We start from the raw sequence: 16,983 nt of genomic DNA on the forward strand, positions 1-16,983 counted from the left end.
GATGACAGAAGAAGTTTGCTATTTTATCACTTTAAAGCTCCCCTTCAATCATGTTATACCAGACAAAAAATTATCAATCCACCCACTAACAATGAAATAATCTAAGCTGAGCATGTTTCGTGGCTCACGCTGTACAAACATGAATATCAGTTGAAAAACATCAGTACAAATTTGACGAGTCCCAGCATTATTTATTTAAATTTATATTCTTTATATAGATCTGTTCATATTGTTAGACCAGCGGAGAATATTCAGAAAGATCAGCATATTCATTTTCACTGGAAGAATATCCTACGTCGCACGAGAAATGAGAAAAAACTTCCTCATTTTATGCTTAAAACACGACGTTACCATTAAATGAAAAATTCGGAATTCTGTTTTCATAAGTGTAACATTAATAATCATAACGAATATTTTAATTAATCTGTGAGGATATGATTTTTATTCTTTTATCGAATTATTTGAAAGTATTTGTTTTTAACGACTTCGTTATGTCCTACAGAAACAACTGTGTACGTACAATGTGTAGTTTAATCGGAACACCAATGACGATGACACTGATGCAGATAACATTCCGAGATCTGTACGTAGTTTCCATTAAAACAAGTATGTAACGTATTTATTACTGTACGACGGCCATAGAAGGAATTATAAAATTTTAATAATTTGTTCATTTTATTTCTACTGGTTCTGTTTCGCAGCTTTATCGAGTATTACTTAGAATTTATTGCTAAACTGACAATACAACTCATAAATATTCAGACACTAGACAATTTATAGCAACAATACTTACATACACGAATGTAAGTAAAATGTATCAATTAACGAGAAATTAATAGTCAAAAATAATGCCTATAATCTTCCTATAGAATCGACAAATAATAGAATTTAATTATTTGTTTAAACTATCCCACAGTTGTGAAATTTACCTCTGCTGTAATATTGTGATAGAATTCAGCAGAACTTTAAACATATTTTCTCTCCCTACATTACGTATATGTGTATAGTTTGTAAACTGTCAAATGTAACGTTTCTTTGGCTATGTGTGTGTTATCTTGCTACTCGAGAACCGTTGAACCGAATTTCTTTCCTATATAGGTACATCCTCGGTCAAGTTTTAAGCTATGTTTGGTTAAAATTGACTTTTATGGAGCTAAGCAGTGAAGCTAAATGCGTGACAAGACGAGGAAAAAGCTGGAAACGTACAGGAAACTGAATGCGCTGTGAAAACTACAAGGGATGATACATCAAGACTGTGTGTGAGAGATAAGTAGCTTTTTAAAATAGTTGTACAAAGAAGTCCGTGGCGGTCATATCGTCATCGCACAAAGAGAGTCTTATATTCTCTGGCGTGGGTATGTTAACATGAGCTGGCGCGAACACACATAAGCATTTTAAATGCGTTAAAACAGGTTGTATTATTTGGAAAATTCTATGGAGAATTTACAGGTTCTCCTATAACCAATATTTTCAAATGTGTGGATTCATGTCAGTTCTCATCGCGATACCTTTAATATGTGTACGTATAACCCTAGAATGCCTTGTACTTTATCAATCTAGATACGTTAAAAGTTAATAAACTTTTTTTTGGGGATATGTTAGATTCTAAAATTAAAAATGAGTGTGCGGCAGCTGCATAACACGAAGATGAATTTATGTTAATGTATAGGAAGAATGACAAGACAGGTAATCAGTTTGCTTACTTCTAATTAAGATGCAAAGACGCTTAACAAAGATACTCGGGGTTGATAAATTCAACAATAGGAATTATCGCAAACGTTCATTGTGCAAGATTATGAAAACAACACAGACTAATATCACACTGGCCCAGTTATACTATTAGAAATAGTGGTAACTCTGATTTATAGTCGGACACAACGATACAGGGACTTGGGTCAATGTAGCCTATTACGGTTAACGCTTTGTAAAGTAAGTCGCGCTCCGGGAATGCGGCCAAAATAATGATTGTCGTTTAATAAACTTATTAAGTCGAAATGACGTGATCTGTATCGACAATAGTATCGTAACTGCAACCGATAAAAACTAGAAGATCACGAAGTATGTCAATCAAATGTTTGTGTAGTCGTATTTTTAGCGAAATAATGAATGAAATAGCTTCTTCTATCTAATGTATTCAATCGCCACCTAGGGTAAAGATTGGAAATTATACATTACATTACCTCTTAATTAATGTTCCTGGACAAATGACAAATTGATATTAATCACGATTATAATACGATTTCCTTTTTTTGACTAACATAGAACCATACTTATGTAAAGTATGAGGTGGAAGTACTGCAAATAATCATTTTTTTTTATTTCTGAACAAATATTCTAGTCATTAAATTATACATCTATATAGTAGAATTCCCATGTAGGTATTTTTGCTGAACTTATGTATTTTGTACCATATGTATGACATTTGAACCGCTTAAAAGAAAAGTTACATCAAAAATAGTTTAATGGCAAGGAGATATGACGATAGAATATGAGAAGATAACCGATTAATTTTTGAATAGAAATAAAACAGAATTTACGAATATTTATAATGTCTTATATCCTACGCTACTACTCATGCTTATTAGATTATAATGATGAAATAATATATCATTATTTTCACGGAATGTATCCAGAGATCTATATAATCAGTATATACATATATTAAAAGAAATGTTTGAAAAAACATTTTTAAATAAAATGTAATCTTGAGATTACATTGGCACTTAATATTAAGCCCTTGATATCAAATTTAATCTTATGTACTTTAAGGTGCCTATTATGACACAATGTTATATATTATATATTCAAAAGATAAAAATATAAATGCATGAATTACTTCTCTAGTTTAAATATATCAGATTTTCTAATCTTCAAGTGGAAACATGATAAAATAACGTCATTTTTCAAGTAATGTCATCTACATCGATTGTCCTCTTCATTTCAAGATACAGAGGGCATGTTAACAAAATTAATACATATATCTAATTTTTATTAATGCGACAGTAGTTTAAATTTAACAAACGTTCGATTATATCCGCTAATGTTGCTTATTGTTAGAAGAAAATGAAATAAGCAGTGTTACATTTTCAAAAAAATCCTCTTCAGAGCTGATTATCCCACTTGAATATTGAACGGGAACGCTATATTATTATAGCATGATACATCGCGTTTAATTTATGTTCTAATTCACGCTTTCGCAACATTCTGACCGCAAACGCATACATGCATCTCATGTTAACCATCTTTTTATATCTACGATAACTTTATCAGATTTAATATTCCGTATTTTAATAAATCGTTACACAAAGAAGCAAGATATTAAATTTATTATTTTTCACGCGTAAGATTTATTTTTCGCACATACGTTACCCTAACGCAATAATTTTATCTCAACACGAATCTTATATCTCGAAGTTTCCGAAATATTAAATTTCCCACAAGTTCTATGTATACTTAAAACTGTAAAAATTTGTCTCTTTTCTAACACGACCTTTTTAACATGATTTTCCATGTTTAAGAAAGATTAGTATTATAATGTATCAAATTTACGTAAAAAAAGGAACTGTTACAGTATATTTGAACATCTTTAACCAGTTCGATCATTCTGCGAATAATTGTGCGAAGTACACGTAACAGGAGTGTAAAACAATGATTTAAATGACATTAAATTGCCATTTATTTTAACGACAGATTATTCTACTATTATTAACAAGTGAAGGGTTTACGGAAAAAGGGGAGAATGCCAAGTTTTAGCATTTTCTTAATAGAACGAATATTTATTTTTCGATATATAACGTCACACCTTCGTATTTTTTCATAGATATTATATCAAAATAAAACATTTTGTTCTTCATTTTATTCTACATCATTTTCAATTTTTATTTCTAATTTTTTTATTTTAAGCAATATATAACGCATTAAACTGTAAAAAAAATGAAAAGTACGTCGTACGCTTCAATTTCCTATAGCTACAGAAAATTAAAATTTAAATTGATACGACCAACGTGATAAAGTGCACACGCTGCCCCCTTTTCTCCGTTGGTCCTCTAAAAGTAAAATTCGTATTATTTTATTTACAATTCTGTCGCGCGTACATATAGAATATAGCTAGCAAGATAATGATAAAAATTGTTGAAAAAATTATCTTTTTATTTTGTAAGGCGTAAAAACTCTGTTTATTTCTTATTGCCCTCATTTTTATTATACGCGAAAGCACTCCGGATAAAATTAAAAGCATATTTAACAGAAGAAAATAAGTGGCGTGCGTACTCGATCATCGCAATAAAAGACACATGCAGTTTCTTAGTAAAGGGTGATGACCTCTCCATTTCGTAAAACGGATCTAGGATGAAATAGACATATACATACAAAAGAAGCGACATGTAACTACTGACCTTCCTTCACAATCGTGTTGGAATAAGTGGTACATCAATTTTGAATTACGTTTGCCAACATATGCTCCTTTTTCTTTCTAGTTATTAAACGTAAGAATTACAACAAGCTAAAAACAATATTTTCTCGTCATTCAGAGAAAACAAAGATTTTCAAGTAACGGCATTAGGCTTGTATAATGGTGGTATTTCTATAAATCATATGAATATTAAATACAAACAAAAGTGAATAAAATGTCCAATTTCATATAATTAAGATGTCTTTGAAAATGAAAAAATGTCCTTTGTATGACTTAAAAAATTCCGAAGTTACAAAACGTTTTAAGTTCGAACGAGTATGGATACATGTACGTAAAGCTAATAATTAATTTAACAAACGTTGCTTGATTTCGTCATTCTTCGTGATAACGTTTCACCCCTGTGTGTTGGCGTGAATGTGGAGGAAAGAAGATTGCGATTCCCGATGAGAAACACAAGAGGACAGAAGAGAAAAATGACATCGAGGGAAAGGGATCAAAGAGAAGGGATGAGATCGAATCAAGACAGTGGGAGGACTGCATGTAGATCGTAAAACGGAGGATGATGACCTCCCCTGAGTTACAAAGCATCTGCTAAATAAATGATACGCCAGTTGTCGTATGTCTAGTTGTCCTCAGCTTCAGACGAAGACGAGTTGGCTCTAGGATCACGTTACTGGCTATCGTCATAGTTGCTCATGGGGCCGAAGGCCCTTCGGTTAGCCGCGGCGTTCGCCGTCATCCAACTTCTTTTGCCGCAGGTTCATTCCATACGGACCAAACTCAGGAAACAACGGTCCAAGCCGCTGCAAGCTCAACAAGCCGCGAATGGTGATTACGATTACGACTATTACGAGGGTTACGATGACTACGATGAAAGAAATGGTGAATATTATACTTACGCTTATTTTTCCTACCCTTTTTATAATATATATACAAACTATATTTACGTGGATAAGATAGAATTGTGCATTGAGCTATGTCTACGTTAAGTTACAAATACTTAACACAATTTATTCGAATTAATTTAATTTCTTTAGCAAGTGCAGTAACTGCATCGTGTGTACCACTTTTTATTCATTAAATCAGAGAGCATGTATTTTAATTGATCTGTTTTAACGGAGTTATTATCATAGAATGTATATTTTGAAAAATGCTATAATTCTAAGAATACGATAAATGTGAAATTGATCTTTAGGTATGTTGTTCTGATTCCTTTCAGTCCTTTTTTTTTTATATGAAGTCAAACATCACGACGATGAAAATAAGAATATTACGGTGCGCATAAGAGTCGGTGATAGCTTGCTTTTTAAGAAACATACGAGTACAATACGATTCACGGTGGATTCAACTTGCAATGATTTCATCTTGTTCCGAAATTATATCTCACAAAATGAGCAACAAAGTTTTCTTTAGATAAAGAACTTACTTCCCGCAACAGATACGATTTGTTAATTTGATGTTAGCTATTATCTTTTACATTTATGAGTTTTATAAATGATCAACCTTAAGCAGGAAAGATGATGTTATAGAAAAGAACGTGAAAGTTTACTCGTTTAATGTAATTCGTCATATTATTCGTTCCTTTAATTCTACCATTTTCAATCGTTCATTAACATTTGTAACAACACGTTAATAGTGAAATATAGAAAAATTGAAGCATCGATTTCTGTTGCTTGTTTTTAATACACGTACATACATGTATTGTAATTAATGTTAGAAGTGAATCTTTCTATGTGATATTTATGGGGATGAAATTAACGTCTGTATTGATATCTGACACCCACAAATCTTTGCTCGATGAATTCGAAGTGACGCTATAAAGCTACGTATAAAAGCTATGCGCGTTCCTCGCACTGTCTGCATGTAGATTACATAGTTAAAACTGCGAGGCACCTTTGATCTCGTCAAAAAACCGACAATCCTTAGCAGCCTCGCGAGTCTGCCTCACACTGTCTCTATGTAGTTTAATGTCTAATCGCCCGACAAGTCCATATGATTCTTTATTTGCCAAAGACTTGCGTTTTTTCTTCTACGTAAATTATTCCACCATCATGATCCTGAAAAGTAAAATCCGATTTACATGAACATGCAAATTCAAGCAAAGTTAATGTATTTATATAGTTCATAATATACAATTCATAATAAAATGTAAATCATAATGTAGCTCTTGTAATTTTTCTCAAAAACTAACGAACGAGGAGAATTTATTTTATATTTTTGATTTATTTTTATACATAAAATAAATTTCTCTCTCGTTGTAACAGCTACTTTATCGTATCTTGCATAGTGAATATGATAGAAAGCCAGTAAAAAAAGCCATTGTTCTAACAGAAAATTTAATACATTTATATAATGATAAATGATTCCAAATTTTTAGGTTCAATAAGTGTAACAATTCTGTAAACTTGTTATATTAATGTCAATTCCCTCGTGAAAACGTATAACACGTTCATTTCGTAGTATATAGAACACATGCAGAAAACGACAATTCCCAATAGTGATGATTCTTATGCTGTTTTATGCTTTAGATATGCTATGAAATTACCTAACAGTTCTTCGTTATTGTAAGAGGTTATTTCCTATGTCGTTGCGAAGCAATTAAAGGAAGTATTAATAACCATGCAAGTAACACCGGAAGCTTTGGATCAGATGCTTGTTTTAGCGCTTTGCGTAATTCGATTAATCAATTACATTAACTGATAAAAATTAACAATTAAAATTTTTATTGTAGTCTATTAAGCGACACGCATCTCGATGTATATTCCAGTCGTATTAGCTTTTTACTGTCGAACTGTTCGAAAACATCGAGCTGTCCGAGCATTCGTATGTCACGACTACCTGTTCGAGTCTATCTTATTCTTGTTCTATAATTTTCTATTTTCTATTTTATAGTATTAATACTTCATTATATACCTTATACAATATTTATATTTTAATAATATTTGTGTTTAGAAACTACGACTACAACTGCGCCATCACCACCTGTTACATCTAGCGTCAATACTGCAAGTACGTACAATATGTGAGAAAGCAACTGTAACGAAATACATACAAAAACATGCGTTGTAGAAAAGGAATCATATATAACTGAATTTTCATAGGAGAATAAGAAATTGTTTAGAATAGATAGCGATGAAATTGTGTATGATTATAAAAAGTAACGAATTAAATGTTAACGAAAGATTACGATATAACGCCGATAAAAAATAGTGACAAAACATTAACTACGTCATTTATATTATGTTATCTTAAGGCAGGGGTGAATTACCGACAGAGACATTGCAAACATTCTACAGACCTGGACTGTCTACAGATGTACCAACGCAAGCGACAATTCGAACTTTCAGTCAAGGTATTTGATACTTTAATATGCATATAATTTATCGACTGTAAATTCATAATAAATATTATGTGCTGTCAAGTAATGATTATATTTTTTATACTATCATTTCGTACGAAATGTTGACATCTGTATGAATTAAAAATATGAATTTTCATAAGAATCCGCAAGCTATTGATAATTTTTATCGTACTGTGCATGATTCGTTTGTAATAACTCTTTATGCGCTAACAAGCATTATGCTTTCAACATTTAACAAACAATGATCTATTGTGTCATTGAATATCAAACATATTTGTTATTATGTATCCATGATAGATGATTAAATAGATGTAATCATGTAGCTAATATTTTTCTAAACACTGATTCATTTGGAATGTCGTAGTCGGTATATTACCAAACGAAGTGCAAACAACACCAGAACAAAATCATGCAGTAAGTATGAAATTCAAAACATACTATGAAAGTGTGGATATATATAATAATAAATATAATTTATTTATATTGCTAGTCACCGACAGAGATTGTTCCTGGTGAAAGTAACGTGATTAGCGCGGTTGCTGTTCCTGGACCCAGGGTAAATATTATTACAAAAACATGCATATTTTACATTTGTAACCAATATATCATCAATGGCATATATGTATATACTTTGTCATTAGACCGCGAATTCTTTATAAAATCTTTTATGCAATGTTCCAATAATAATTTTTATCGTTTTTATAAATTAGGGCGAACCTGGTCGACCTGGAGATATGGGTCGTCCGGGAGATGCTGGATTTCCAGGACACCCTGGATCTCCAGGAATTCCGGGACCTCCGGGGCCACCAGGGCCTATACCTGACGTAAGTAGCGTCATTAACATTTATTTCTATCTAAAATTTATTATTTGAATCTGATTAGTATTAATGTATAAATTTGTGATTAATACGGATAGTATAAATATTTAATATAGATTATTAACAAAATGATGTTGAATATTGCAACGTAAATAGCAGTGAGTTATCGCTGTTAGTGCTAACATTTCTAATACTCTAGCGAATATTAGATTTAAATTAAATTGTTATTAACAGGTATCAATGTATTATCAACAATTAGCTTTATCTCAAGCAAATCAAGATAAAGGACCGACGGGAGCAGCAGCACCTTTGTATGGTCCAGAAGCCTATTTACAAATGCAAACTGGTCCTATTGGACCGCGTGGTCCATCAGGTCATTATACTCGCTTTATTAATTATGTATTTCTATTTTTATTGTCAATTGTTAGACGTCTATTCGATATTTTCCAAATTGTAATAGGTCCACCTGGACCACCTGGACCACAGGGTTTTCAAGGAGTACGAGGAGAACCTGGTGAACCTGGAACTTTGGGTCCTCCAGGAGCGCCAGGTCCCAGAGGATTAGCTGGTTTACCGGGAAAGGATGTATGTATACATATTGATTAAATTATTAATATTAGAGCTAGATAAAAGTATATATTATTATTATTAGGGTAATACCGGTGAAGATGGAGAACCTGGTCCTCCAGGATCGGTTGGTCCAGTCGGACCAAGAGGTCTACCAGGGATGCCTGGTCTTCCTGGTGTAAAAGGACACCGAGGTTTTCCAGGATTAGATGGTGCAAAAGGAGAACAAGGTGTGTCTGGTGAGAAAGGATCCATGGGCGTACCTGGACCGATGGGACATGTAGGCCCGATGGTAAATATTAAATATTCATATTCACATAAATAAAACTAAATTTTGTAAATTGTAATCATATATTTTAATTATATAAAAACAATAATTTATTAGATGTTTAATAATTAAATAGGGTCCTGCAGGTCCACGTGGTGAAAGAGGTAGAGAAGGTCCTCCTGGACCTCCGGGAATTAGAGGAGTGGATGGTATTGCCGGACCCCCTGGTCAACCTGTAAGTAGAATAATAAAGATTACAAATATAGAATGGTGCAAAAGAATCGCGAAGGAGTTTGAAATAATAATGATTTAAAAAATATTTGATTTAAAATTTCTTTCTTTCCAAGAAAGTAAAATATAATTCATGGAGATCTTTTTGAGCTACGTGTAAAAAACTATGATACATAAGTGCTCACCATTTTAGCCTCACAAAGTTGAGCTGTTTTAATAATATTTTCCATTATCTTTGTTAAAACATTTGGCATTAACTCCTGCATCCTAACAATTTGAATCCTAAATTTCTGGAGATTAAATCCCGAAAATAAAACTCTATAATGTCGAAGATGTATTTTGCCAGATGTATTTTAGAAACTCTGGAAAGCAAAAAAAAAGAAAAAGGAAAGAGAGAAAATCGTCTGTATAGTATCGGTCATGTATTAACAAATATGTAACTTTTATAGGGTACGGTAGGTAAACCAGGTTCTCCTGGATTTCCAGGTAGTCCAGGTGTAAAAGGAGATATAGGAGCACAAGGACCAAAAGGAAGCCAAGGCATACAAGGCCCTCGAGGTATATTTTCTTACTTTAGATATTATTTACTATGATCAAGTAACCTGAGATAATCAACAAACTACAACATAAATGACAACATCATAAATAAAAATATCGTATAGTATTGTATAATTTGAAAGTAGATAACAAAATATCCTAATACTACTTGTATACATCGCTGATAAGTGAGATTTTAGAAAACCATTTTCAAAGTTGATAAATTGAAGGATGTATGTAGGCTTATATCATAGTAATCAAGACTGTTAAATAAATTCGACTTTAAAATTAAATGATTGAAATTTGCATCCAGACATTGTCTACCTTTAAACTTTAAAATTATATCTTTAAGAGGTATAACATATTTCAATTCTCTTTATTGCGTAGGTGAAACTGGTCGTCCTGGTCAACCTGGTGAATCAGGACCACAGGGTCCCCAGGGAAAAGATGGAATACCTGGAGAAAAGGGAAGTACAGGAGCAGCTGGTTTAGTTGGTGCTCCAGGTTTCCCTGGAGCTCGCGGACAACCTGGAATACCTGGCAATCCTGGTGTTCCAGGAGCGAAAGGCATGCCTGTAAATATTGTTTTTGTATTCCTATTCTCTCATCTCTTAAATTTTTAAATTGTGTGCTTCATCTTTCTTATTGCACTATATGTACCAAAACATTATAATTCGCAGGGACTTTCGGGTGAAAGAGGATTCAAAGGTGATAGTGGAGCTAAAGGTGATTCAGGAACTCCAGGGCCACGTGGTTTACCTGGCCCTCCTGGGAACGAAGGTAAACGAGGAAAAAGAGGAATGCGCGGACCAATTGGTACATCCGGTCCTGCCGGAGAACGCGGAGCACCAGGCGCACCAGGTCTTCCGGGACCTGATGGCCCCATGGGACCCAAAGGTATGTCGTCATAAACGTCATAATTTGTCAAAATTATTATCAAAGACACATTTTTGAAGAACATGCATCCTTAATTCTTTTTTAATTTCGGGACATGATCTTTTAAGTTTTATTTAAAACTTCTAACAATAAAACTGCTTATACAATGATGCATTAATAATTAATGTCAACATATTTATGCCAATAAATATAATTTATATAATTGTTTGCAGGTCAGTCTGGAGATCGTGGACCAATTGGACCAATGGGGCTCAGAGGAGCTAACGGAGATCCTGGTCGCCCAGGATCTCCCGGTTTACAGGTCTCTGTCCATAATTATTTTAAAAATACAGAAAAATAGCATTTCATTAAATATTCTCCTAATATTATATATATAATATATATATATATATATATATAAATAATATATAATTCTCCTAATATTAGCATTTATAGTATTACTATTCTAACTAGTATTCTAATAAATAATTTAAATTATACAGAGAGAGAAATAGTTGAAATAAAATATTACAGGGCACACGTGGTTTAATGGGTCGCCCTGGTGCTCCCGGGAAACCAGGGAACCCAGGAGACCGAGGAATTCAAGGTGCTGATGGAAAACCAGGTGAACAAGGTCCAGCTGGATTACAAGGTTTACCTGGTCCAATAGGCCTCCCAGGAGAAAAGGGATATCCGGTATTAACATTTGTATTTTTATTGTTTTTGACATAATAATAATATAAGTATGCGATATTAATATTTTTACGGAAAATGTACTCATTAAAAGGGTGAACCAGGAAAAGCTGGTGAGCCAGGAAATCCTGGACCACCTGGTCCTAGAGGTGATACGGGAAAGGAAGGAGCACCAGGACCTCAAGGTTCACCTGGACCATCAGGAGTAGATGGTGAACGGGGACCTCCAGGATCTCCAGGTCCTAGAGGTTTTCAGGTATATCTTAAACGTTCGAAAATATATAATAAACACAGAGTTATATATTCTGAAGTTCATGTATCGGTCATTATTGCTTTATTCGATTCTATTGAGCAGTATAATTTTATTACATAATTTGATTATGTAATTAGGGTTTTCCAGGCGTTACTGGTAATCCAGGAACACCAGGAAAAGATGGAGAATCAGGTGTTCAAGGGCCACCTGGTCCACCAGGTATACCTGGAAATAGAGGTGAACGAGGATTTCCTGGTGAAAGAGGTACACCAGGAGGACCAGGATTAACAGGATCAAGAGGAGAACCAGGTGCACAAGGATTAGATGGACCTCCCGTAAGCATTTTTAGATATTTTACATGTTAATTTTAAATCTATTCAACATAAACTACTAGAAATTACTTTTCGCATAAAAAGTTCTTAATTTTTAACACATTATTTGTTTATATGATTTTACATAAAGTGTTATATTTCAGGGATTACCTGGAGCAAAAGGAGATCGAGGAATTTCAGGACCACCTGGATTAGTAGGATTGCCTGGCTTACGAGGAGCTACAGGAGAGTCAGGTCCGAAAGGAGAAAGAGGATCTAGCGGACCGCCTGGCCCTGAAGGACCTTCAGGTTGTACATTAGAAAAAAATTAACATACTTATTACCTTAAAGAAATATATAATGTAGACATATTCTATTATAGGACGGATTGGAGAGCGTGGACCACAAGGTCAAATTGGCTCACCGGGACCGCCAGGTGAACCAGCAGAACGAGGCGATCCTGGATTACCTGGACCTCCAGGAGAGGTAGGTGCTCCTGGCAATCCAGGAGAAAGAGGACCTCAAGGATTACAAGGACTGCAAGGCTTCCCAGGACCACAAGGACTCATTGGTTTACCAGGATTAAAGGGTGACCGTGGTTATCCAGGTTTAAAAGGAGATCAAGGAAATCCTGGTCTACCTGGTAATAATTAATATGTACTAAATGAAATAAAAACATATCAAATTTTACATCTCTTGTAAATATTCTAACATAATTTTACAGGCAGCCCAGGTGAAACTGGACCACAAGGTCTAGTTGGTTTGACGGGAGCTAAAGGAGTACGAGGAGAACCAGGTGCTAGAGGAGAGCCTGGTATTATGGGACCACCAGGAGTACCAGGAATCGTTGGTGCAACGGTATGTTTCATTTTATTATCGAAGAATATTGTTTAAATTATCATAAATATTGGAGAATATTTACTTATCAATATATTACACTATTTTATTACAGACAAAGCGTAAAATATTAATGTAATTTAACTAATAATCTTAAATCTGTATAGGGCCCGCCAGGAGCAATAGGACCATCAGGACCGCCTGGGTTACCAGGTAGTAAAGGTAATATTGGAGAAACAGGACGAGCCGGAAATCCTGGACCTATTGGGAATCCAGGTTCACCTGGTGCAGATGGAAATAAAGGCGAGAGTGGTTCTCAAGGACCACCAGGTACTCCTGGCCCTCAAGGTCCTCAAGGCTCTCCTGGCGAAAGAGGATTACCTGGTTTACCAGGCCCGTCTGGACCAATAGGCGCTAGAGGAATACGAGGAGCACCTGTAAGTTCAACTATCTCTTTATCTTGTGAAATTTACATATATCTACCTATATTAAATTATGAACTGCAAATAATTTATACTTTATTTAATGTAATATAACAGGGTGAATCTGGTGTACCTGGGAAACCTGGACCAGAAGGTCCACCTGGACCTCCTGGACAAGTTGGACCAATTGGACCACATGGACCATCAGGAGAAATTGGAGCAGAAGGGCCCAGTGGTAAACCTGGACCACCTGGAATAGCAGGTCGTCCTGGAGATAAAGGACCACCGGGAGCGGTAGGACAAACGGGATTACCCGGCTCTCCTGGTTTACCCGTAAGATATGGCCATAGTGTATTTTTTATAAATTACAATAAAAAACTTAAATATAAAGTTTTAATAATGTAAAACAGTTATGTATATAGCTATATATGAGCATCATGTACACTTTGGTAACTAGGGACCACCTGGTCAAGCAGGTGCTCCAGGATCAACTGGAGAAAGAGGACCAAAGGGCGAAACAGGACCACAAGGTGTAGAAGGACAGCAAGTTAGTTTCATCATTCATATTATTTATGTACACATGATACATGATAATAATTTATAATAGTTGTAATTAGCATTGGTATTTAGTTTTATTGTGACTTTAAAATAACTGAAATAAAAAAAGTCAGATAATACTATTTCTACAATTAGGGACCTAGAGGGAAACCAGGACCTATAGGATTGGAAGGTCCTAAAGGTGATCGCGGAGAAGAAGGCCAGAAGGGTGCGAAAGGCCATCGAGGATTTACTGGTTTACAAGGTTTACCCGGGCCTACTGGTCTACCAGGAGAGAAAGGAATACCTGGACTTCCTGGGCTACCTGGAAAAGATGGCGAATCTGGACCTAGAGGTAGTCCTGGACGAGATGGCAGCCCTGGGCCAATTGGATTAACTGGCAATCCAGGACCAAAAGGTCCTTCAGGTGAAGAAGGTCGCCATGGACCACCAGGTCCTCCTGGTCCTCCAGGACCTCCAGGTCCACCCGGTGAACTTGGATTAGGATATGATGCTGCTTCTTTAGCTGCACTTTTAGGTGATTATTATAATTTTTCTAAACCATGAAATTACTTTATAATTTTATATTATACTCACTATTATTATTAAACATTATTAAATATTGTCCCATACCATGGAATTAATCATATTATTATGTGAATAGGACAAGGTCAAACTAAAGGACCAGATCCATTAGTTGGTGATGAACCACCTAGAATGTTTAGTCAAGACATGACAGAAGAAGAAAGGAAAGAACTCATTTTGAAGGCATATAAACAATTGAAATCATCGTTCCAGAAATTTGTAAAACCAGATGGTGGAAAAAGTTCACCAGCCAAAACTTGCAGAGACCTTTATACTGCTTATCCAGATAAACTTTCTGGTCAGTTTATAAGTAGAAAAATAATGTTTAATATTACAACTATTTCTTTCAGTAATTCATTTTAGGAAATATGAATTTATTTACTGAAAATATTATCCTATCATAGGAGAATATTGGATTGATCCTAATGAAGGTGATACAAGAGATGCAATTTTAGTGTATTGTGATGCTAAGAAACGTGCAACATGTTTATTGCCTAATCCTGTACGTTCCCCAGAAATTAACTATATTACTGATCAACCAGAAACTTGGTTAAGCGAAATAGAAAATGGAATGAAGGTAACAATTTTTTACTATTGCTGTGTAATAGTATACATGTTCAATATGATGAATCAATTTATTGTTCTATATATTTTTAATACCCATAATATATAGATTACATATAAAGCAGATAGTAATCAAATTGGCTTTTTGCAACTTCTATCGAGACATGCATACCAAAATATAATATATCATTGTAAAAATAGCATAGGCTATTTTGATTCTGAGCGAAAGACGTATAGAAAAGGTATGAAATTTTTAACCTGGAACGATGTAGAATTAACACCACGTGGAAATCAACGTCTAAGATATGAAATGATAACTGATGAATGTAGAGTAAGTTTTGCATTATTCAAATGACGATTTTTTAACGTTGTAAAATATTTAACATTAAAACATTATAACATTTATGACAATATCTTTACAGACATATAATGGACAATGGGGTAAAACAGTAATTTCATATGAAACTGATAAGCCTGTAAGACTACCTATAATAGATGTGGCCTTACGAGATATTGGAAAACCAGATCAAAGCTTTTCTATTGAAATCGGTACTGTTTGTTATGAATAATAAATTGAAATTAATAAATACATTTTTATATTATCATTACATAATTAAAATATTTTCTTTACTCAAACTTTTCCATGTATATGTACATATATAGTATATGAAAATTTGAATTTTTTAACAGTTCAAATATTATAGTATGTACATTAGTTATTAGTTTTTTATTTTTTCATAAATTATATAAATAAAATATCGTTATAATTTGTATGTATTGACAGAGATATAACTTCATGTACTAAATATGTCAATAGTCATTCAATAATTTAGATGTTTAAAATAATTAGTCCTAGGTAATATATATATATATCCCCTTTTTTCATACTATCAAACTACTCTTGTTATAAGCAAAACTAATTTACATATTAGTCTTGATGACAAATTAAAATATTGCTATATTTTCATGAAACAAAATAATGTGAATAATTAATGATTTAAAGCATAAGTTTAATTACATTCTTTATATAAAAGCCTGAAAATTATAACATATCTTTTTAATAAAAATTTTAACCTTCTAAGGTTTATGTTATATTAATGTTGCGATCATTATTTTAACTCTTTTTTATAAGATATTTGATATTAGCTTAGCTTTTTACATGTATTTTGTACTATTAAAATTAAATGCTACCTATTGCTTTCATATATTTTAAGATTATTAAAATATCATCTAATTTTAATTTTTGTGGATTTATAAATCAGTTTACAAAATAATTTATATTCAATGTGATCGTATATTAAAATAATACAATCTTAAGTAATGTTATTTCTCAAATTCTAGTATTTAAAGAAATCCTATATTATTTTAAACTGAGCTACGCTGACATATGTGTATATAAAAGTGGATTTAACTAATTATAAAATATTCATGAATATGGAAAAATTAAAAACAAGTTATTAAAGCCTAATAAATTATTTTCTTAAATTGATTTACTCATTTTTATATAACTTTCTGTAATTTTAAAAATAGTCTCTTTTCTATAATCCTTTATATTTAATAATAATTGTGTTACATAGATATACTAAATATGCACGTACTCAATTAAATTTCTCACAAATTATATTTAAAAAATTTGTAGAATTTCATTTACTTATTTCTTCTAAATACAAATAAGGCTTGTTGCGATTACTTATAATTGACAAAAATAATAT

The 16,983-nt window shown here is 33.2% G+C and overlaps 1 protein-coding gene across 1 annotated transcript; it reads left to right on the top strand.

Annotated features, from left to right (window-relative positions):
* Window positions 1-3,818: 3,818 nt before the first annotated feature.
* LOC122566866 (collagen alpha-1(I) chain-like) lies at window positions 3,819-15,913 on the top strand. The gene is made up of 28 exons (XM_043724723.1): window positions 3,819-5,293; window positions 7,364-7,420; window positions 7,665-7,763; window positions 8,137-8,186; window positions 8,263-8,328; window positions 8,483-8,596; window positions 8,825-8,963; window positions 9,051-9,175; window positions 9,243-9,449; window positions 9,562-9,660; window positions 10,106-10,214; window positions 10,581-10,768; window positions 10,874-11,090; window positions 11,303-11,391; window positions 11,604-11,765; window positions 11,857-12,018; window positions 12,153-12,350; window positions 12,491-12,635; window positions 12,709-12,969; window positions 13,051-13,184; window positions 13,331-13,600; window positions 13,703-13,918; window positions 14,043-14,132; window positions 14,279-14,660; window positions 14,787-15,005; window positions 15,112-15,284; window positions 15,381-15,602; window positions 15,694-15,913. The coding sequence occupies exons 1-28, from the start codon at window positions 5,107-5,109 to the stop codon at window positions 15,838-15,840; spliced, it is 4,527 nt and encodes a 1,508-aa protein (XP_043580658.1). The 5' UTR covers window positions 3,819-5,106; the 3' UTR covers window positions 15,841-15,913.
* The last annotated feature ends 1,070 nt before the right edge of the window (window positions 15,914-16,983 follow it).

Source organism: Bombus pyrosoma, linkage group LG4 (genome assembly GCF_014825855.1).
Source record: "Bombus pyrosoma isolate SC7728 linkage group LG4, ASM1482585v1, whole genome shotgun sequence".
In the NCBI taxonomy this organism is placed as follows: Eukaryota; Metazoa; Arthropoda; class Insecta; order Hymenoptera; family Apidae; genus Bombus; species Bombus pyrosoma.

Bases quoted from the DNA above. Each gene is read 5' to 3' on its own strand.
- LOC122566866 (XM_043724723.1), top strand. From the start codon at position 5,107: ATGGGGCCGAAGGCCCTTCGGTTAGCCGCGGCGTTCGCCGTCATCCAA. The intron at 11,392-11,603 runs GTCTCTGTCCAT...AAAATATTACAG, and splicing joins CAGGATCTCCCGGTTTACAG to GGCACACGTGGTTTAATGGG. The intron at 13,601-13,702 runs GTAAGTTCAACT...GTAATATAACAG, and splicing joins GAGGAATACGAGGAGCACCT to GGTGAATCTGGTGTACCTGG.